The 22,857-nt window shown below is 44.9% G+C and overlaps 1 protein-coding gene, 1 long non-coding RNA gene and 1 pseudogene across 3 annotated transcripts; 2 read left to right on the forward strand and 1 right to left on the reverse strand.

Moving 5' to 3' along the window:
• Positions 1–7,840, forward strand: part of LOC123152778 (uncharacterized) — a 14,829-nt pseudogene extending 6,989 nt beyond the window's left edge.
• A 1,465-nt stretch (positions 7,841–9,305) lies between these two features.
• LOC123152494 (uncharacterized) lies at positions 9,306–14,858 on the reverse strand. 2 transcript variants are annotated; one of them, XM_044572021.1, is made up of 5 exons: positions 14,653–14,858; positions 14,392–14,512; positions 11,571–13,037; positions 10,009–11,477; positions 9,306–9,857 (listed from the first exon to the last, which is right to left on the reverse strand). In XM_044572021.1, exons 2-5 carry the CDS (start codon positions 14,401–14,403, stop codon positions 9,854–9,856), a joined length of 2,952 nt encoding a protein of 983 aa, XP_044427956.1. In that variant the 5' UTR covers positions 14,404–14,512; positions 14,653–14,858; the 3' UTR covers positions 9,306–9,853. The 2 variants fall into 2 exon arrangements, with proteins under 2 accessions (XP_044427956.1, XP_044427955.1); XM_044572020.1 differs by having other exon boundaries at positions 10,009–13,037.
• Positions 14,859–20,449: 5,591 nt separating this feature from the next.
• On the forward strand, positions 20,450–21,276 carry LOC123152495 (uncharacterized). Its single transcript, XR_006476214.1, has 3 exons — positions 20,450–20,700; positions 20,809–20,952; positions 21,064–21,276. It is a non-coding gene; the product is annotated as an uncharacterized lncRNA (long non-coding RNA).
• Positions 21,277–22,857: the final 1,581 nt, after the last annotated feature.

Here is a 22,857-nt window from a genome sequence, read left to right on the forward strand (position 1 = left end):
GTCCGTATTGAAATCAGACGGCGGCTGGTGGTGTCGAGTTCGGTGGAGCCATGGCGTCCACCAACCTCGCAAACGTTGGTTTGATTTCTCATCCCTGAGCTGAAGCTAAGCTAGTGGACACTTCTGTCTTCCCTCTCTTCTTCTTTGTTTCCCGCGATTTAATTACCCCCCTTCCTCCCCCAATCTGTACTGGATCTTGGTCTCAATCATTGGGGCGAAGCAGAGTTTCTGCTCACTGTTTCATGTCTACTGCTACGATGGATGCTGAGCTCGCCGCTGTCCATGCTGCTCCGGTCCCGGTAACCTGGATCTGCGCTCCCTTTCAGATCCTTGCTCGTCCGGGGCTTTGGCCACCGTCACGTCACCGCCGCATCATTCCGCTCAGCCACGCAACCTCGTCCTCCTCCGGAGCTCGCGCATCCGGCTGCGCCTGGTGCCTCCTTTGGCATCGGGCGTGGCTCCCCTTCTTGCGGTCGTTGCTCCGACCTATGACCGACTGCCTCGTCTTTGTTCTGCGCTCCGACGGCTTGGGATTACTCCGAATTTGGTCAGGGTGAAATGCCTGCATCTTTTTGCTGGCAGCGGTGATGCCCGCGGGTGCCGTCACCTTCCTGGAGGCGCTGCCATGGCCGTTATCCGTGCCCCTCTTCAAGCATCAGGGGAAACCCTAGGTCCGTTCTTTCCGACCGGACGACGACAGCATCCCGGTGTCGTTCTTCTTCAAGAAGGCGTTGTCTTGATTTGCTCGAGGCGTCCTCAGTGCTGGTTTTGGAGATGTTTGGTTGTTTGGTTGTCGGTTGGATAACTGCTCTGGTCGGCGAGTCTAGCCATGTTCTTTGTTTCTGGGTCAAGCATCTCTTCTCTCCGCTTCGGGGAGTATTTGACAAAAAACTACCACATTAGGGGTTACCGTCCCACAGAACTACCACATTCAAAAAAGTGACGGATAACTACCAAAAATTTCTAATTTTGTGACTAAAAACTACCACTTTTGAAAAATGGTCAGTTTAGACGATTTAAGCACGTTTATGACATGCGGGACCCACCTGTCAGGGCTGATGTGGCGGCAAAGTCAACTCCGTTTATTTTGACCGTTAAGCTGACCGTTATGACAGGTGGGGCCCATACGTCGGTCCCTTTAAAAAAATAAAAACAACCAGGTCCCTATAACTTTTAAAAAAGCAATCAGATCCTTGCAAGTTTTATAAAAAAGCAATCAAGTCCTTTTCAGTTTTTTAGTAAAAGCAATCGGGTCCCTGCGGACGAGCTCGTCGCCGGAGCCGGCTGTCGGTGTCGCGAGCTACTGCTCGATGGTAGATGCGGGCCTGGTCGACCGCCGAGCGCGGCCGTGTGTGGGCTGCAGGGGGCAGTGCGGCACTGGGAGGAGGAGGCGGGGAGAGTCGTGAGCGCGGGTCGGGGAGGGTTCGAACGGCGGCGGCAGAGGCGGGAGCCAAGCAGCAGCGGGGCTGCGGCGGGGCACGCAAGCCGGCGGGCAGTGCGGGCAGTTTGTGGCGGCCGGGCCGGCAAGCCGCAACGGCAGCAAGCCAGCAGGGGGCGCGGGGCAGGAGCTCCGCGGCAGCAGGCAGGGGAGGCCAGGGGCTCGCCGGCGCGGGAAGCAAAGGGCAACAGCGGGGACAACGGCGGTAGCGGCGGCGCCTAGGAGCAGGAGAGCAGCCGTAGGGCCACGGCCACAGCGGCGAGACGAACGGCAACGACTAGCTTCGGCAGCGAGATAGAGAGAGGAAGAAGAAGAATGATGTGTGGGCCCACCTGTCATAACGGTCAGCTCAACGGTCAAAATGAACGGAGTTGACTTTGCCGCCACGTCAGCCTTGACAGATGGGTCCCGCATGTCATAAACGTGCTCAAATCTTCTAAACTGACCATTTTTCAAAAGTGGTAGTTTTTAGTCACAAAATTAAAAAAAATTGATAATTATCAGTCACTTTTTTGAATGTGGTAGTTCTGTGGGACGGCAACCCCTAATGTGGTAGTTTTTTGTCAAATACTCCCGCTTCGGGCACTATATTCACGCCCCTGGCGTTCGTGTCATGTGTTGTACCACCTCATGTACTCATTCTATCTTCTTCTATCAATGAAATGATACGCAAACTTTGCGTATCCCCGGAAGAAAAAATCAGCATTGATAGTTGAAGGTCTAGACTCTAGAGTAAGAAGTAGATGCACAATTTCCTTTCAGACTCCCTAGTACATTAATTTCTTTCTTTATCAACTAATACTACTACTTTGCCTAATGTACATTCTCCCTATTGACTGTTGACTTTATATCATTACATGTCTATATTCTGTGTACAGAAAATGTACTGCCATCTCTGTGATATACTACAAGGACAGCACATACATGCTGGTGTTGGCCATGTCCTCGCCCATTTTCTCTCGCTTTTGGAAATACACGTGTGAGAAACACTTGAATAAATGGGAGGAGATATAGCCAACCCTAGTCCTACTAGCTGATGACTACTCAAAATTTGCCAATTGATTTCGTCTAAACAAGAATTGGTGGTGCTGACCCATCTGTTGAGCATGCACTTGGTACTTCGGACTTCAAAGTTCAGAGTTTTGCACTAAGACAATTTTAATTACCAGAGTTTCTGCTCACGACACACTGTCCGTGGATGTTTTCCTTTGTCGTCAGGCCCTGAAACTGAAAGGCTCTCGTGTTGCTGCCTGTCCCGGTCCAGCAATTGCTACTGATGGCTGTGATGCAACAACCAGAATGGATGGATGCGGCACGTGTTTGGTCCTTTGCGTATGGCAATGTGCCCCCTCTCAGTTATTTCCCCTCCTCTTTTTCTGTTTGCTATGAAGAAGAAAAATGCTAGGCTCTGCCTGGCCATCTCATTTCGAAAATGATGGGTATTGGCTGCATTGCGACAGCCAGATTAATCGTACACCAACCAACAAGAAACATGTTGGGACACTGCAATTATTGGATTAGGACACGTACATGTACTGTACGTACTCCACTAACCGAGCTCACCTGTGAAGCTATCAAGATAAGGGGCTGCTGGAGCTTCAGTCGCCTGCCCGCCATTGTAACCCGAGCGGCCTCCTTCACAATCCACTCATAGTAAAGAGAGGATAGCAAAGCAATAGAAGCAATGGCAGTGAGCGTCGGCAAGGCCGTGCTGAATGGAGCACTGTGTAGAAGTGCATGCTCTAGCCAATGCAACCAAAAGACCGATCTGATGGAAGAGACTAGGCAGCACATTATACGTCAACACTCCCCCTTACGTGTGGCTCCCTCAGGCTTAAACGTGGACCAAAAGTGGGCTGCAATTTAATTGCGTCAGCCGGGTCTTGAACTCAAGACCTCTTGGCTCTGATATCATGTAGAAGTGTATGCTCTAGCCAATGCAACCAAAAGACCAATCTGACGAAAGAGACTAGGCATCACTTTATACGTCAACACACTAGACTATGCCAAGTCCAAGGCCACAGAGGAGATCGCCTTGCAACTCGGCATCGAGCGCGATGTGACCTTTATCACGGATGAATTGCAGATGATGCAGTCCTTCCTGATGACGGCCGATGAGGAGCAAGGCCAACACAAGGTGCTCGTGACATGGGTGCAGCTGGTCCGCAACCTGGCCTACAAGGTGGAGGACAGCCTCATGGATTTCGGCCTCCACGCGAAGAAGAAGCCGATCTGGGCATGCATCCCCCGTGACCTATGTAATCGACGCCGCATTGCCATTGAAGTAAAGGAGCTAAGGGCAAAGGTTGAGGATGTCAGCAGCAGAAACCTGCGGTACCGCCTCATCAAGGGAGGTTCGTCCGGCTCCAAGCTTGCTGCTGCCGCTGCTGCAGAAGAGCAGGCCAGCCTTGCCAGCGTGGAAATGTTTGGCATCAACGAAGCAAGGCTAGCCACCGTCACCAGCGGACCGGAGAACCTTGGCGTGATCGCGGTGTTGGGAACTGGCGGTGATCTTGGCAAGACTAACGAGATTAGGAAGGTCTATGATAACAAACAAGTATTTGACAAGGTTGGATGCCGTGCTTGGGTTAGGTTGATGCATCCTTTCGACCCAAGAGATTTCCTTCACGGCCTTATGAGGCAGTTCTATGAAAATTCTCTAGAGGAAATCGGAAAGGCGCAAGAACGGACAACTATAGGGGTTAATGTCCTATGAAGATGGAGGGCATGGGGCAAGGTGATTTGTTTCGTGTGTTTAATGTGCAGGTTACTGAAAACCGATACCTTGTTGTGATTGATGATTTATCCACTATTGTTGAATGGGATTGCATCAAAGGATTCTTCCCTAGAAACAAGAGAGATAGCATAATCATACTCTCAACACGCCAGGCCGAAATTGCAAGTTTGTGCTGGGACCAACCCCTCCGAGTAACAGAGCTTAAGCAGTTGTCATCAGATCAAGCACTTTATCTGTTCCACCAGGAGGTAATACTTCATCAAGTGACCAGTGTACACTCTTCTTATCAGTTCGTGTTTTGTGAAAATCTTTGTTTTTATAGCACCTTAATTATCCTCATAAATTAGACATCTGTATGTTTAGGTGAGCATATGAATCCTAAAGGTACTTAGCAGAGACTAAAAAATAGCGAAGTCGTTTGAAGCCAGTGGTACTAAACGTTAGGATAGTTGTGTAGATGCTAAAGTCTATAAGCTTGGTACCAACACTATGGAAATCTCAGTCATCAATCTCAAAGGAAGCCTCACTAGTATATTGCAGTTTGTCCTAAATCTAAATTGTTTAGGGCGCACATATATAAATATTCTTATAGATCTGCTTTATTTGTAGGTTATTCCTGCACCAGTTGTTGCAGAGACCGGGTCAGGCACGGCAAAAGTTATCACTACTAAAGACAACCCATCAAAGTCCACAAGTGAAATAGAGGTGGAAAATCAACAGGCGATGTGTATTGGTGGAGATACAGTTAATAAGTCTACTCCTGTAAAGAAGCTTGATCGCAGTATCACAAAGATACTGGTTGAGGAGTTGTTCACTGGGCAGGAAGCAGAGCAAGATCATGTTATCAATTTAGTTGGTAAACCAGAAAACAATCAAGAATATAAGGTGATCTCAGTGTGGGGAATGGGAGGTCTTGGGAAGACCACTCTTGTTCGAAGCGCCTACCGAAACCAACAGCTTGGTGGCTGGAAGCGTGCTTGGGTCACTGCATTGCGCCCATTCGACTCTAAAGTGCTCATCAGAAATTTTGCTTGGCAACTATTGAGTGATGTCCAAGAAGATCCTACTGAAGCAACAGCAACTGGAGAAGAAAAGAAGAAGATAGCAACAATGGGACTTCAAGAGCTGGTTGAAGAATTAAATCTCCGTCTAAAAAATAAAAGGTGCCTCATTGTTCTTGATGATATATCAATCACTGCAGAATGGGATTTGGTCAGTAGTTGCTTGAAAAATGCTGGAATAGTCATAGTCACCACAAGGGAGAAAAAGGTTGCCAAACATTGTTCAGGAGAAGACAACAACATGTACGTCTTGAAGGTCTGAAAGATGCTGCTGCACTTGATCTCTTCAAAAAGAAGGTACTTTTACTAAATCTCATGTCTTTTCTTTCCGTTTGGATGAGTCTTTTTTAGGGTATTCTTTTGCATGAGTTTACCATCAGACAATAGTATTCAGAGTTTTATAACGTGTCTCAAACACATTTCTGATCATTCGTTTATCTTTTGCATCGAGACATAAGATATGTGATTACTGACTTACGCTCCATACCTCCATATTGCATCATATTACTGAGTGGTTGGCTACCTGTTATTTTAATCAATAAGCAAATGCACATGCACTTTTATTGTCGAAGAAATAAGGTGAAATGTGAGAGGACAACCATGGTCAATAGGTGTTATCTGCATTGAAATATGTTGATAAATAATACCATGCAATAGACTGTCTTCAACAACCACAGATTGTTCAGAACAATATAGGCTGTCTTCAAGTTCTTCTCTACAATGCATTTTTTTTCTCAAACAGTTATTATTTAATCCAAGTATTTAACAATACTAAATTATATCTATGTTAGGTGTTTAAGGACAAGGCAGGAAAGGTTAATTTGGCCCTTGATATGGAGGAACAAGCAAAACTTATCTTAAAGAAGTGTGATGGACTTCCCCTTGCAATATCAACTATAGGTGGATTCCTAGCCACAAAGCCTAAAACTGCTATTGAATGGAGGAACATGCATGGCCGTATTAGTGCTGAGTTGGAGATCAACCCAGAGCTTAGGACTATAAAGACAGTCCTTATGAGGAGCTATGATGGCTTACCCTACCACCTCAAGTCATGTTTCTTATACATGTCCATATTCCCATAAGACTACATAATTAAGCGCAAACGTTTGGTGAGGCGATGGATAGCAGAGGGTTATTGCAAGGAGATGCATGGCATGACAGCAGAAGAAGTTGGTGACAAGTACTTTGATGAGCTTGTAGACAGGAGTATGATTCTGCCAGGTGAAGGTGTAAAACCATCATAGTGGGAAAATTGATTCTTGTCAGCTTCATGACATCATTCGTGAAATGTGCATCTCGAAGGCTAGGGAGGAAAACCTTGTTCTCACACTTGAGGAAGGATGTTGTTTGAGCAGTACACGAGGTCCAATACGCCATCTTGTCATTAGCAGCAACTGGAAAAGAGCTAAAGATGTGTTTGATAGTATGCTGGACTTGTGGCATGTGAGATCACTGACTGTGTATGGAGAGTGGAGACCGTATTTCATCTCTGAGAAGATGAGGTTCCTCCGAGTGCTCGATTTGGAGGACACATTACGGTTCAAAAATCACCATCTTGATGAAATTGGGCAGCTGCATCACCTCAGATACCTCTCTATACGAGAAAATATTTGGTACCTTCCTAACTCTATTGGGAATTTGAGCCACCTCCAAACACTGGATATCAAAGGCACGCGTATATTTGAACTGCCAGCAACTGTCACTAAGCTTCGCAAGCTACGACATCTCCGTACAACTGGCTCTTTGCTTGGCACAGAAAATGAGAATGGTAGGGTTTTTTACAAGTATTGGAAGATGGATTGTATGCGTCGCCATTCCATGACATGGTTCCACTGCAGATGTTTGCAATGCCAGGGAAGAATGTGTCATGGAGGGCCCGCCCTTTTGTTGTCTCTAGTCAAATTATATTGGAGTACACAACGTTCAGAACTTGGTTGGAACATGCACGATATATTGAACCTGCACCGCTCTCTCTGGGCGTGTTTACACAAATGTGTGGATGGTGTTAAAGCTCCGGGAGGGACTGGAAAATTGGCGTCCCTGCAAACACTGGGTGTTGTGAACGTTACAAGGGGAAAGGAAAAGGTTATAAAGGAGCTCAGTGCACTTACTCAGCTGCGTAAGCTAGGTGTGGCTGGTATCAAGGAGGGAAACGGGAAGAGGTCCTGGTCTGCTATTGCTGCTCACAACCAACTTCGTTCTTTGACAGTGCATGGCGATGATATAGATGGTTGTTTGGGTACGGTTATTTTGAAAGGTGAGTGGGTTGGTGTTCTTTCTTGGGAAGTTCGTTTGGGTGGGGGTCTGTTTCCACCAGAACACCTTGAGAGCCTCAAGTTGATCGGCCGTCTACACAAAGTACCGCAATGGATGCAACGCCTACAGTATCTATCAAAGTTGGACCTAAAGGGCAGCAGATTGGACAAAGCAGATGAGATAGAAACCCTCGGGAGTCTACCAAATCTTGCAGTTTTACGACTGAGGGGTGGGGCAATAGTATTGGAGCATCTGCATTTCGTAGGCCCATCTTTCCCGATCCTCCTGGCGCTCGAGCTTAACGGAGAGCCCAACTTGGTTACGTTTGAAAAAAGACGTGATGCCTAAGCTTGAGCTGCTACAAAGTAAGAAATACCGGAAATACCGGGAGATGAAGGGGCTACAATTTCTCACAAACCTGAAGGAAATTCGGATGTATGGTGAATACATCAATGAGATGAAGAAAGAGTTGGAGAGCCAGTATGAGGAGCATTCGAATCTGAAGAATGTCAATTTGAAGCTGATTAGCTGATGCAGCACACCCAGTCTTGTGGGTGCTGCTCATGTCTTTCTTGCTCAAACTACATTGCTCTAGTCGTTGTAGTCTTGTTTGCCCCGACTACCGTTCCTCTGCTTGCAATATGTTGCTTCAATTTGTATATGTGTGCCATTCATCTCAGTATCTATGGCTGGTTGTGTGTACAACATGATCCATGGGTCCATTTGTAACCAGATGGTGTTTTGTATGTTGACATGGTATCCTATTTGTATCTTTTGCTGTTACTTGTCGTACCGCATCTTCATCTGGGTATATTTGTGAGAAATTAATAAAATGCTTGACATGATAAACATGGAAGAGCTAGGCAGTGTGCGTGCCTCTCAGTCACAGGAAGCAGAGCAGAGCAATGGAGAGACGCAAGTGGCAGTGCCATGCCTGAAGGATGAGGACACAGAAGAGCAACCATCAGCCGTGCACCAAAGATCTGACTCTGTGCTGGGAAAGAGCTACTCGAATTGTTGCTTACAAGATTACCGTGGAACGCCTGCAGAAATGCTCTGTTTTCGAACTGAAAAAATGACCCCATCCGAATTTATGCTTACAAGATTACAAGCTCTGACAGGCAATGACGATCTCCTTGAGAAGCTGCTGGAGACGTCGGACAAGACAAAGAAGCCGTCGGCACAGCTGCTCTTTTTTACGGGGTTTTCCCCCTTCCTTTTTCTTTGGTGGGCGAACATGGTAGTGTGCATGACTCACATATAGGAAGCAGAGCAAAGCAGAGACACAAGCGGCAGTACAACAAGGACCTGACTAGTGGGTTGTTGTTTTTTTTTTTTTGACAGAAAGACTGTAAGGGAACCCCCTACAGTATAATTGGTGCAACAACCCCAAATTGCAAGTACCATGTCTTGAACCTGGGTGGGTGGGAAGCCATCAGCCCCTTCCAACCACTAGGCTATGCCTTAGTCTGCCTAGTGGATTGTTTCAGAGAAGCCAATCTGGGCAAGAGCTATTCAACTTGGCAGGTGCTCTCTTTGCTCTGTTTTCAAACTGAAATCGGATCATGTCTGAATGTGTGCTTGTTTGCTCTGTTTCCAAACTGAAAGAAGATCCTGTCAGAATTTATGCTTACGAGATTACAAGCTCGATCATGGTAGATCAGCTAGCCGCCGGTAAGAAGGAAAATCCTTTTGCATAGATAGAACAGCACGATACGCCTATGCTGCATTCCTCTAAATAAACTTGCTTTATAAAACTAAATAACTAGCAGTAGTAAATAGCAAAAGGTATACGACAGAGCACAAACTTAGAGAGGTTATATCAGCCACATGACCGCATGGGCAATCAAATTTATAGTTAAACAACAAATTTATAACCATCCACAATTGTTTTAAAAATCGCATACACAATTAAATTATTACAACAGTCAGTCGGCAGCTGACAGATCACACCACACACACACACAGACAGCATAGCAGCAACATGAGCACGCCAGGGCTCATGTCGCGTAAGCTGGATGCCACTCTTATTTATTTCTCTCTTGCTCAAATCTTGTACCATCATCTATCCAACCAGATGATAAAAATACTTGCTTTGATGATATATCGGTCAGTCCAGCAAAGCTGACTGAACCAAACCAAACTGGAAGATGCAACAACATGTCGACAATGTAGATTGATGCAGGCGCAGAGCCACACCATGGCAATGCAGAAGCATAGCACACAAAAACCAATCAAGCAGCATGAATTTGGGTAGGGAAAATACACACAGCCATATATTGCCGATAAATCTTCAACCTTGTAGCCCAACATGCATGTTGCACTGAAGCACGCTGAAGCTCCCCTCATGGAAGGGATGGATTACCTACAATGCAGCATAATAAATCATCAATTAGATGATTGATCAACTATATAAATTACAAGAGTAGTACTAGGAGGAGGATGACGAAACTAAGCTGACTAGCACAGTAAGTAAATTACTAATGAATGGAAAGATGGAGCCAATTATATCTCACCTGAGTACGCTGCCTCTCGGCAACTGGGACTTCTTGTAGTACCTTGAGTGGGTCGGCTTGTAGAGCGAAGGGTGGTGGTTCACATCCCCCTCGTGCCACTCCAAACTGTCCCACCAGTCCTTCTCGCAGTCCACCTTGGGGAATTTCTTCGCAACGGCAGGCAGGCGCTTGAGGCTCCAACAGCCCCTTATCTTGATAGTTTCAAGTTTTGGTGCTAACATCCTACTTCCACAGATGTGCTGCAGCCTGGGGAGATCGTGCAGGTGGATGTGCTTGAGCTCGGGGAAATTTATAATTGTTTGCTTCTCTTGGCGCTCGGGATCCAGAGGGAAGATCTCCATGATATCGCCACAGCACACAATCTCGAGGGTCACTAGGTGAGGCAAGGTAGTCATATCCACAGATAAGGGGAGCACATGTATGAGCCTTGGGCAGTAGTCTAGGTGCAAAAATTCTAGGTCTCGAAAGGAATGCTCACTGGGTTGCCATATTGTATTCCAGTTCCATATGTAGCGCGCCATCAGGAGCTGGGATGCCCAGAATGTGGTCAAGTGATAAAAGCAAAACATAACATAATTAGTATAACTTCCTTTGAGAGCAGCAAAGACAGAGCTTATATTGGGGCACCTCTCAACTCGACACTGTTCAAGTCGTGTCCAAACAAGATCTCTTGGGACTGGGATGCTAGTGATGGACAAGCAATCATGCACATGCAACATCTTAGCATGTAATCTGCATATATCATCTGGGATTGAAGTAGCACCAGTAATAGTTCCTTGGGTGCCACCTTCCTGCTTCAGTAAGCCACTCTTCTTCATACCCTCTTCAACTTGTATGTGGACATACCAATCCTTGACTGTATCAACAACAGGAGCAGGTGGACAAGCCCACATCCACCTGATTGCACCTTCATTAGCAGCAACAACGTGAAGGTGGTATTGAAATACGATATCTCTTGCATATAAATAATGATCAGGATGTCTAATTCGTTGGGCATATCCACGATCACCAACAGCAACACTACTTGCAGGTGATGATGACATCTCCATATGTCCACCCCTAAGCTCAAAAGATGCTCTGACAGGCACTAGTGACCTCAGGAGCCTTCCGTCCCTTACATAGATGTATTTATCAAAAGATGCATCTTGTTTCATAGCAACAACTGCAATATTCTGTGATGATCCTGTAGCAGCAATAGTCTCCTTGGATTTTTCTTCACAATTGCCTTGGCCAGATGATCCGGATTGTACGGTGTCGACGCGCAACACCTCCAACCACCATGGCCTTTCTCCTATTCGCGGCCATTGTATTGCTTGCAACTTCTGGCAGCCCAACATGATGAGCTGCTTGAGGTTTCTTGCTACCACTTCTCTAAGGTCGAGGGTCTTCACTGCTGTGCCTGAGAGGTCCAGCTCCTCGAGGCTCTCCATCAAGCCTCTCAGCAGCACACTCTTCAATTTAGCGAGGCCCTGGAAGGAGATGCTGGATATCTTAGCAATAGCGTCATCATCTACAGTAAAGCTAAATGACTCAAGTAACGGGGGAAGAACATCGGGAACAACTTGTTCCAATCCAACGCAACTCTCAAGGATAATTGTCTTAAGGTGGTTGGCGTTGGACATGTTAGGGACTGGCTTGTGCATGGTTATTTCAGTTGCAGCGTCTGGGTCAGCTTCTACTCGGAGCTTGACAAGCCTAGTTTTACTGCCACAAAGATCAACTACCCTCCAGTCCCTGACTCCCTCCACATTCAGCTCCCTGAGTTCATCCATTAAACACATCATCTTTTCTGAGTACCAGTCTGTATACCTCAGGTCCAGCACCCATAGCTTTTGGAAGCATGATCCATTTTGGTTTTTGCTTTTATGCTCTTCATCTTTGATATCTGTGCAATGGTCCAGCAGGAGGAATCTTAGGTGGCTGCAGCAGAGGAAGGGAGGAGATGTAAAACTGAAGGTGCACCAAGATAGGTGCAACACACGCAGCCTATTGTTGTCTGGGAACATGACAACTGATAATAGAGGCTTCACCCTCCTACCATTTGATTTATCTGCTAGGAGGAGGAAGGATGTCGCTCGAAGAGGCAGCACACCAATATCATCATGTATCAGGGGTTGGTGTGTGGCTGAAACCGAACGGTCATTAGGGCCAGAAATGTAAGCATCAATTGCATCTTCATCTTCATCTTCACTGGGATTATCTTCCTCCATAATCCAATCCAAGTAGATGTATCTCTCTAGAGCATCACCAACCTCCCATGCAGACGGATTGCCTTCCTCTAGTATAATCCCATCACATATCCAATAGTTTGAAGCATGCATTCGCCAGTCAATACAGCCGGCACGTTTTCTTGCCCAGACGTACTGGAAGCACTCAACTACTGTGCCAGGCTCAAGAATATCAATGTACTTGGCGGCCTCTTCATGCAATACATTTCTCCGCAATTCTTGACCTCCCATGTCAATATCAGCCTTACTCGCAGTTTTCTCGAATTCATCTTCTTCTTCTTCGTTATAGAGTCGGAGCCTCCTGCCCCAGGTCCACAACACCTTGTTACTCAAAAATGTAGTTATGGGGAGACCACACTCATACAAATCAATGTAGTGGTTGTTCCCGTTGTGAAAAATCACCACAAATGTACTGTTATAAAGCTTTCTGAAGATCTCCCCTGTGACATCACTTATTACCCCTCTAGAGCCTTGGTCTATCCCATTGAAATCATCCTCCTCATCATGCTGATCAAACATGGACATCACCGACTGGGGAAGCTCTAGCTCCTCAGCAATTGCCCTTTGCAGGGCTCTCATGCTTTGCCACAATGAGCAATCCACGTGTACAACCTTTTGAAACTTCATTTCTTGAGCAGCTGATGATTTCAGGCGTTGGGCAACCACTCTGAGAACAGTGGATGCCCCGAGTCCCTGCCAGCCACGGAAGAAGATATTTCTTTCGTGTTTGGTCGTGCCCTCCAGAATACCAACTATCTCTTCTGCTGCAGCATTGATGGTATTTGCCTTGAGCAGGATGAGCTGCAGTGTATAACAATAACTGAATGAGGTTTATCACTTTTACTTTTCTTTTTTCTTTCACTACTTTGTTTTCGAGTTTTAAGGCAAAATTTAACTGCAGGGATAACACATAGGAATAACAAAGATAATAGTCAATTATTATTCTTAGGCCTAGTTCGGGGAGCACAACATGTAGAAAACCACAGTAATCCAAAATTATGGTGTTCGAATGCCTGGGCAATGTATACCTCAGTTTCTAAAAAAATCCATAGTTTTCCTCTGCTTTGACAAAACTACAGAGCATTTAGCAAGTGCAGTCTTTCTAAGTTTCCTCTGGTTTAACTGATTATTATGTTGCTGCATAATTCTAGAGATAGCTAGCTGAGCTAAACTCAGGTACACCCAATGACCTACATCAACTTGCGCTAACAGCTGCCTCGTGCATGCAGCCTTGCCATTGCTATGAACAAGTCGGCATATGTCTCCACACACAGGAGGCCAACACTTGCCGCCCGCACTTCTATAGGGTGAGAGGGTACGTATGTGCATGTGTGCTAATCGATCGTCCTAGCTAGTTTAACCTGTTGTATACGAGGGTGCTCCAAGAATCAATCAACCTACTCCACGTTCTAATCTACAAGCTGCCCTTGGGGCACTGGCACAATCCAAATATTGGCGAGATCAACGAGGAAGTAGAGTAGGTGTAGAGGAGCACGTACATATCTTTCTATGTGGTGAGCTTGATTTGTTCGTGGCTAGAAGATGGGAAATCACAGTTGATGACGGACAGAGAAGATGGACTCCAGAGACCAGTGAGGTGTGAGTGTTTCTCGGTTTAGGAAAAAAGATGTCCAGACCTATTTTTCGAGACCAGTTTTTTAGATACTACTGTTTTTAAAATTAAAGTATTTGTTAATGACAAACGCATCGAAGTCATTAAAACCATGATTTAAAAAAACACGGTATTCTTCTAAAACTTCAAAAAATACCTTGCTGCCAAACCTAGCCTTTGTGTTACTTATTTTAGTACACGCTTTGTTACGAAAGTATGGATGCTTTACAATGCCTGCAATCAAACACTTAATCTGGATTCTAAAAAATTTACTACCATCTAAATTCATGAAAAACCCAAAATGTGTGTATATATAGAAACCATGCCAACGAAGCATCTCCCAACAGATGGGTTCATGCAATTAGCTGAATATATGGCACGACTGAATCAGAGATCCTCTTCTCAAACAAAAGTGCAACATTCTATAGAGGGCAAGCCCACAAAGTGGACATGCCATAAGCAAAATTTGATAACAAATGCAAATCTCAGATAAGCTCGCAGAATTGATTGCTGAAGATCGAGATGCACGAATGGATTAAGTACCCTTGGCTCCATGATGTATCGAAACGATCCCCAGGTTCATTTAGAGTTGAATTGGCTTGTTCAATCTACCCCATGGATCAGACGGATCTGCAGCAAAGACCCCAGGCCTAACTCTTCGTTCCTGCAGATGTTTAGGAATAAAATGAGTGCAAGCATTTGGAGAAGTTACAACTCATTTTAAAATAGTCTTCCAAAAGCTAGACAAATCTGGAGAAGCACTCTGCGTGCAGATCATATAGACATCTGGATTGGCGTAGTTACCTTGATTGCGGAACTGGATTGATAGGCCAAAACAAGCTAGCTTAGCTAAACAGCAGCCAAATAGATGGATCGGGCTGAACGAGAAAACCAAGTAAGCTGCGTGAACACACCCTCACCTAGTATAGAATAGAATGGATATGCAGCAAGCTCTGGATAGGCAGTAAGGGTAGTAGGAGTATTACTGGTGTTGCTTCGTTGCTTTATTTGCTTTTCTGCCAACAAAGCTGTGAATTATTCTTTGCTCCCTGCACACTCTCCATTCATCATTCATCATCAGATTCTTTGCTTGCTAAGTTTAAAAGATCACAGGGCAAAGCGAAAGATAAAGGTGGCCCTGCATGTGATCTACCGATGGGACCAATGATGTATGTACCTAGAAAACTGGGTTCTATGCTAAATTTGAAATCAGGCCCTAGACCGGATCAAGAAAAGTCAAAGGTAATTATACAAAATAAGGAAAATAGTTTTCAGCATAAAGAAAAATCTCTACAAGCTTGTTATCGGAGGCGAATGGGTCGATTATCCAACACTGTGCTTGGGTACAGCTCACTTAAAAAGATTGAATAGGGTATTTTGTACCTTGTTAATTATGATGTGAATCAAGTCTTAGATTGTTAATTTGGACCTACATGACATGATGATGAATGCAAACTTCCAAAGCAAAGAACAGTTGTATAATTGCATTCAGTAATTAGATACAAGTAGTTGTGTATCTTGGGTCTTTTCCGTCTTTCTCATGTATTTTTATCAGTAAAGCATTGAGGAATACTGCACATACAGTCACACTTACAATAATGCATGACTTATTTATTTTTTGCTTAGGTACATAAGTAAATGCCGGAGAGATATGAGAAAGAACCCACATGCAGTTCCAGTTGCTCTAAAGCAGGGCTAACTATGAAAGGGAAGCCAAACGAAGGACGCCACTTGTAGAACCATATTGTATACAGGCATGCATGAGTCAATATAAGATGCATCATAGTTCAGAATGACGAAGCTGCCAGTGCATCTCGCAAATCCATGCAACTGATACATATGCACACAACAGTGAAATGAGAAAAATATTTTGGAACTACGACAATGAAACTAATGGGAAGGCATGCATTCAGAGACTGAACAACTGCAGTTAAAAATGAAGCAGAGAACAACAAGAGGGGTATCAACTTCAGTTTCAGCAACAAGAGAATCACCTTGGTGTCAACAGCAAGTTGGATATGGAGGTCTTCCGTACCACCAGGAAGATCGGCAAAAGTGTAGTCGAGCAGTAGGCACTGGATATTTCTTCACGCGGCGTCGAGTTTGAGCTTCCTAAGGCTTACGAAGCAGCAGAAATCAGGCGAAGGCACAGGTCCAGGCACACAGACATGAAAAGCAGAGACCTGACAGCAGGAGAGCTACTGCTGAAATGGTGCACCAACTGGCACGTCCCCGGCCCCACGATCCGACCCGTATTGAGATCGAGGACAGCGTGGTTCGCTCCTGATGCCACATTGCTGCACAGAAGGCGACCAATCTGTCGACATGGCACTGCACGTTTGATTTGATTGAGTCTAAACTTGAGCACGAACTTGTCCCCGGGAATGTTGTGAAGTTGTGACTAAGATGGCACAGCACACTGTCGATGTTTCTGACAAAATCTTCTCGGCCTTGCGCTTGGTTTGTGGGCAGAACAACGTGTCCCTGGTGAAGACCAGGTTCCTGTCGGATGATGTCCAGAGCCGTCTCCACCTTCTCGACGGTATGCCCATCCTCGAAGTCCAATTGCGACTGCACGTAGCCGACGATCTCCTGCACGCCGGTAACAAGTAATAAATGAGAGACTCCACGGCCGAACTAATTTACTCATCGATGCGCAGGTGAGTGAGTTTTTTTTTTTTTGAACGTCAACACTTTATTCCTCAAATAATAGCAAGGTCATTTACATAATGGTGAAGAACAAAGTCAGGGACGGAAGATTCCCAACTTTCAGAGATTCTGCTACTAATACAATGCTTCGCAAGACCATCCGCAAGCATATTAGCCTCTCTGTTGCAAAAATCAAAACTAACACTTGAAAACTCCATCGACAGGAGAGAACACTCCATCACAACTGGGACATCAATTCCCATATACGTAGTCGGATTAGATATTGCCTCCAAGGCTTGCATATAGTCCGATTCTATGATGATCTTTGTGCACCTCATGTTAGCTGCTAAGTATAGTCCAGAGCGGATAGCCAAGATCTCAGCAGATCCTGCGCTTGATACATGAGGTAGAACTTGTGTTGCTGCTCCCAAAAATTTGCCATGGTCATCCCGAGCAACCACGCCACAGGCTCCACGAAGATTCTCCTCATGAAATGATGCATCAACATTAATCTTTATAACTCCACTACCTGGTTTTTTCCACAGTTGATCTTTCTTGCGGGTGGCCACTTTTGGTGTATTTGCTCGAACAAAGTTGGTAGCGAGAACTCGTATTGAGATAGCTGTCTGTTCCGGGGTCGTCATTGTCTCCCCTTTCGTTACTTGCCTCCGCTGCCACCATATATACCACATAGTAACAAGAATCAACTCGGCCATTGGAATATCCCCTACTAGTTTCTGTAGTCGGATCAATATGTCCAAATTAATAGAGCCGGACCGGTCCTGTATAACAGCATTATCAATCTCCTCTGTTAGTCCTAGCGATGCCCACACAAGTCGAGCTCTATCACATGTGAATAAACAGTGCTGGATATCTTCCAAGCCAACCTTGCATATTGGGCATTGTGGGATCAAGGGAATATGTCTGTCCGCTAGCACACCGTAGCACGGTAATACTCCTTTAAGCACTTTCCAACCAAAGTGCTTAATCTTCCCCGGTAATCGGAGGCGCCAAACCTCCTTCCAGACCCCATTTAGCTGAGCAGTTCCTGGACTATTAACTTCTCTGTAATGCCGACCGAACTGGTGATCAAACTCCACATAATAAGCCGAGCGTACTGAAAATGTTCCAGACTTGGTGAATTGCCATGCCACAAGATCTTCTGTAACTTCAACTTGGAGTGGGATTTGTAATATTCTGCTTACATCAACAGGTGAGAACACACTCTGAATAAGTGCCTCATCCCACTGACCCGTATGTGGGTCAATTATATCTTGCACTTTTGACAACATAACTCCCCCTCGAGGGGTAATTACTTTCCTGGTCGGGCTTGATGGAATCCATGGGTCCTCCCAGATATTGATCTGTGAGCCCGTACCCACCCTCCAAACACACCCCCGCTTGAACGTTTGTATCCCCGCAAAGATACTTTGCCATGTGAACGAGGAGCCTTTCTTCGGTCCAGCTCGCAGGATATTGCCATCCGGATAGTATTTTGCACCTAAAACCTGTGCACACAAAGAGTCAGGATTGTGGATCAGTCGCCAACACTGCTTTGCTAACATAGCAAGGTTAAAGCTATGAAGGTCTCTGAATCTCATTCCTCCCTTCTTCTTTGATACACACATCTTCTACCATGCATACCAATGCATTTTCCTTTTTTCCTCTCCATCCCCCCACCAGAAGCTCGATATTTCATCCGTGATTGCTTTGCAAATTCCTTTCGGTAGTTTAAAAACAGACATAGCATATGATGGAATTGCCTGAGCTACCGCTTTGAGGAGGATTTCTTTACCTTGAACTGATAGGAATTTTTCCTTCCAACCCTTCAGCCTTTGACACACTCTGTCAACAAGATGCTAGAAGCAGTCACTTCTGTCAACACCCACAATTGTCGGTAATCCCAAATACTTGTCAGACAACGCTTCAGTTAATATATTCAGTACTCCACAAACAGCCTCTCTTTCACTAACTCTGGTACTAGGACTGAAAAATACACTAGATTTAGGTGTACTTACTCGCTGTCCCGAGCTCTCACAATATGTATCTAGAACTCTCTTCAAAGTGTTTGCATTTTGCACCGTGGCTCTCATAAGAATTAGAGAGTCATCTGCAAACAAAAGGTGGGATATTGAAGGTGCGTTCCTTGCCACCTTTATTCCTTCAATTCCACCAATTTCCTCTTCATGCATCAACATACTTGATAGTCCTTCAGAACAAATCAGAAAGAGATAAGGAGACAGTGGGTCTCCCTGTCTTAGACCTCTAGTTGGTATGAACTCATCTGTCTCTGTATCATTAAATCTGATATGATATTTAACAGAAGAGACACACTCCATAATTAGCTCAATCCATTGTGCATGAAACCCCAACCTCATCATCATCTGTCTCAAGAATTCCCACTCTACTCTGTCATATGCTTTTAGCATGTCAAGTTTAACTGCACAAATCCCATTTGACCCATGTGTTCTCTTCTTTATGGAATGAAAGCACTCATAGGCAATCAACACATTATCAGTGATTAATCTACCTGGTACAAAAGCACTCTGTGTAGGAGAAATTAACTCAGGCAGGATTTTCTTCAACCTATTCGCCAACATTTTTAAGATAATTTTATACACCACATTGCATAAACTAATGGGTCTAAACATAGTGATTAACTCTGGGCTGTCAACTTTAGGTATTAGCACCACATTAGTGTCATTCCATCCATTAGGGATTTTCCTGTTATTTATAGCTTGTAGCACTTCATCTGTTAATTCCTCTCCAATGATATGCCAAAAACATTTGAAGAATATGGCATGAAGCCCATCAGGGCCAGGTGCTTTCATATCACCTATTTGAAACAGCGCTTTTTTTACTTCTTCCCTCGTGTATGGGGCACCCTGGAGGTCATTCATTTGGCCCGTGACTACGGGTTTTACTGTATTCAGTAAAGATTCATCAATCAGCCCTGCCTCCGATGAAAACAAATTCTGGGAGTAATCAAAGATCAGGGGCTTGAGGTTATCATTCCCCTCGACCCATGCATTATTATTATCTTTCAATCTCTTGATCAAGTTACGACGCCGATGGGTCGAAGCAAACTGATGAAAAAATTTGGTGTTACGGTCACCGCGACGAAGCCACTTTGCATGTCCCCGTTGGGCCCAGTAAATCTCCTCTTGCTCTAAGAGATTTTCAATTTTGAGCGTCAAATCCTGCTGTTTTACACGTGCCTCAGCATCATATGGCTCTCTCATCAGTGCCTCTAATTCCTGTTGCGCTGTTTTCAGTCTGGCTCGAGGGCCCTTCAGAATTTTCCTGTCCCATTGATGAAGATCTTTATGTACTGCTGCTATTTTCTCACTAGCCGAGGGACAAAGCCCCCTGACGACTGCCTTTTGCCACGCCGTTCGCACTACTTCCTCCACCAACTCTTCTTCTAGCCATCTTGCCTCAAATTTCCTTCCTGATCGACGCCGTGGGCCAGCGACACCCGTCAGATATTCAGTATCCAAACAGATAGGTCTGTGATCCGACTTACCCATATCCAGGTTTACAAGACCACACAACGGGTGCATCTCCATCCATCCCGGATTTGAAACTGCTCGATCCAATCTTTCTCGCAATCCTCCTCTAAAGAAGGTAAATTTGTCACCATGGTATCCAATATCCTCTAAAGAGCAGTCTGCCAGGGCGCAGGTGAGTGAGTTAACATCCCCCCGGCCCCCTTTCTGAATCTGAAAAACAGAAATGAACAGTAAGAGTGTGCACTGCTGGCTGCACCACTCACATCAGGCCAGGGGCGGAATTGGGCCTGGGGCAACTAGTAGTTATACATTCAGTTATTTTTTTTCCATTTTTGTACGCATAAACGGCCCAGCCCCAGCCATGTAAACGCAGCCAAGGCATCAGCCCATACTTTCCAGCCATCGCTACCAGTTCGCAATTAGCCCAGGATGCCATGATCGCTAGCCCAACCACACCGTTTCTTCTTCTCGCTCGTCTGATCAGGAAATAGATCTCGCTCAAGCGATCACGCTGCGCCGCCAATTCCCCTAGTGGTGATCGCTCGACTAGATAGACGAACGTCCAGACCTACGCCCAGTCGGCTGGCGCTCGGAGCCTTGGACCGGATCATCTCTCGCATCATCGGAGCTACCCCCTCTAGCGCTATGTTCTGCTCCATCTACACAATGGACTGGATATCTGACCGATTAGGTTTGTGATCTCTTGTACCCTCTGCTCTTTTTCCCTAGTTCGTTTTTGATCAACCGAAATCAAGGAATTGGTAATGCTAAATTTTATTTCTTTGTTATTTGTTAACAGGAAAAAAATACCAATCAAAGATGAAGAAGACCCGGACAATTAAATCTGTTTTTCAACCAACATTCAAACAGCCTGCATCAAACACATCAATGAATGACCAACCGAACGAGTAGGACTCGGAAAAAAATGCGAGGAAATGCAATGGTTTACTACCTTGTGCACTTTACGATAATATTTTTTTTGTAATTCATATGAACAATTGACCTAGTACATGTCCATTATCTTGATTTTAATTACTCTATTTTATGCTTACAGTTTCCTGTCCTTCTAATATTGCTGGTGAAGAATGATGTCCTCAAATAAAGCAAGTCTTCACTAATATGGTACGAGGGTTTCTTCTCACAGTAAAAATGAGCTTATATTTCATTTTTTTGTTAACTATTTCTTCTCAGAGTAAAAGTGAACTTATATTTCATTTGTAATGGTGATGTACTTCTAACATGCATTTGTACGCGGTATTTAACGTTATTTGTAGTCCCCCACATTTTTTTTATTTGTAGTCACTTTAGTTTTAGCCCTAGGCTTTGAGAAATCCTGGTTCCGCCTCTGCATCAGGCAGAAGATGGTGAAGCTGCAGAGTCTTCTTCTTCATCATCATCTTCTTCCCCATCCCCCTCCAGGAGAAATCGCCGACTCTGCAGCTGTTGGCTTCGATTCGATGGAACAAGCCTCCCCCTCTTCCCCCGCAAAGTTACTGATTTTGGGAAATCCAGCTACCAATCTACCAAGACGATAATTCAAAACCAAATCCGGTCGCAGAACAGTGCGCATTGGATCAGATTGTCTCGGAAAGGAACGGAAGGGTGGATTTGATTGCTCTGAATCTATAATGCCGAAAAACAATCTCCTAGGGCTCCGGCGGAGGGCTGCGCTGCCAGAGTCGGAGAAGAGAAGAGAGGCGAGGGGTCAAGTTACCTCTGATCCGGCGAGCACCTACTCAAATCACCCTGGCGCGATTCTCCTTGTCGGCGGCGACGATGATGAATCCGCAGGCGGCGAGATTTTCAGTACGCTGTAACAACTTGACCCTAGTCATCTTCCTTCCCAAAAAGATCCGACGGATGAGGATGTCAAAACTCCAAAGCCCAAAACAACCCCACACTTAGGGCATCTTCAATAATTGTAAGATAGTTGTTGCTAGATTTTGTCACATAGGATTTTTGATAATGTGTCATACAATAAATGAGGAAAGAGAGGAAAGTTGTATGTATATGAACCAACACCCCTTGCACAAGCTCTAATGTAGAATGTGAGAGCACCTTATTTATTATCCCATATTCTATTGGGCAAACTAGATACAACCTATTGAAGTTGTTGTATGTTACGGTGTTGGTTGATAACATGGCATATTTTACTAACAAGCTAACATACAAACTGTTGGACATGCCCTTACGGATAGGTACAATATAGTGCTTCCTATATTCACTTTTATAAGACATTTTAGACAGCTAAAATTGAACTGTTTTGAGTATTGCCTTAAATGTCTAAACGGTCTTTAAAAAATGAAAGGAGGAAGTAGCACACTTCTACAGTACATAACTAAATGTTAAATTAGTAGATAAATAAACGGCAATGCTAAAAATCTGACGTGGAATTTTTAAGCATGGCAAATCAAACATTTTGATGGGAAAGTTAGTGGCATGAGGATGGCAAATTTAATTTACAAGCACGGCAATTTCCTCGCAAAAGAAAAATGAACTGAGCCCGATTTGCTATCCTTAACAAACTCAAATTGGCATTCCCTAAACGGCGCCCGTTACAGGCATCGGCGCAAACGAGCGCACACCCCTCCCTCCTTCATGGGCCGGCCCGTTTCTCCGTTCATTATTTTTTCTGTCATTAAATTCCTAAAAGAAGTGCGATGGACGACTCGAACTCTTTTTTTTTTGCGATCAAACTTGAGAGCCTTTATTCAACGAAAGAGCTCCTAACATCATCAGCTAAGAGGCTGGTGAGTAGGAAGGTAGGTCTAGAATCAGTCCAACTTTCGGTGACCATCAACGAGCAAGCATGCTTCGCGCAGAGATGGGCCGGTACATTGGCTGATTT

This window comes from Triticum aestivum, chromosome 7A, assembly GCF_018294505.1.
Source record: "Triticum aestivum cultivar Chinese Spring chromosome 7A, IWGSC CS RefSeq v2.1, whole genome shotgun sequence".
NCBI classification, from domain to species: Eukaryota; Viridiplantae; Streptophyta; class Magnoliopsida; order Poales; family Poaceae; genus Triticum; species Triticum aestivum.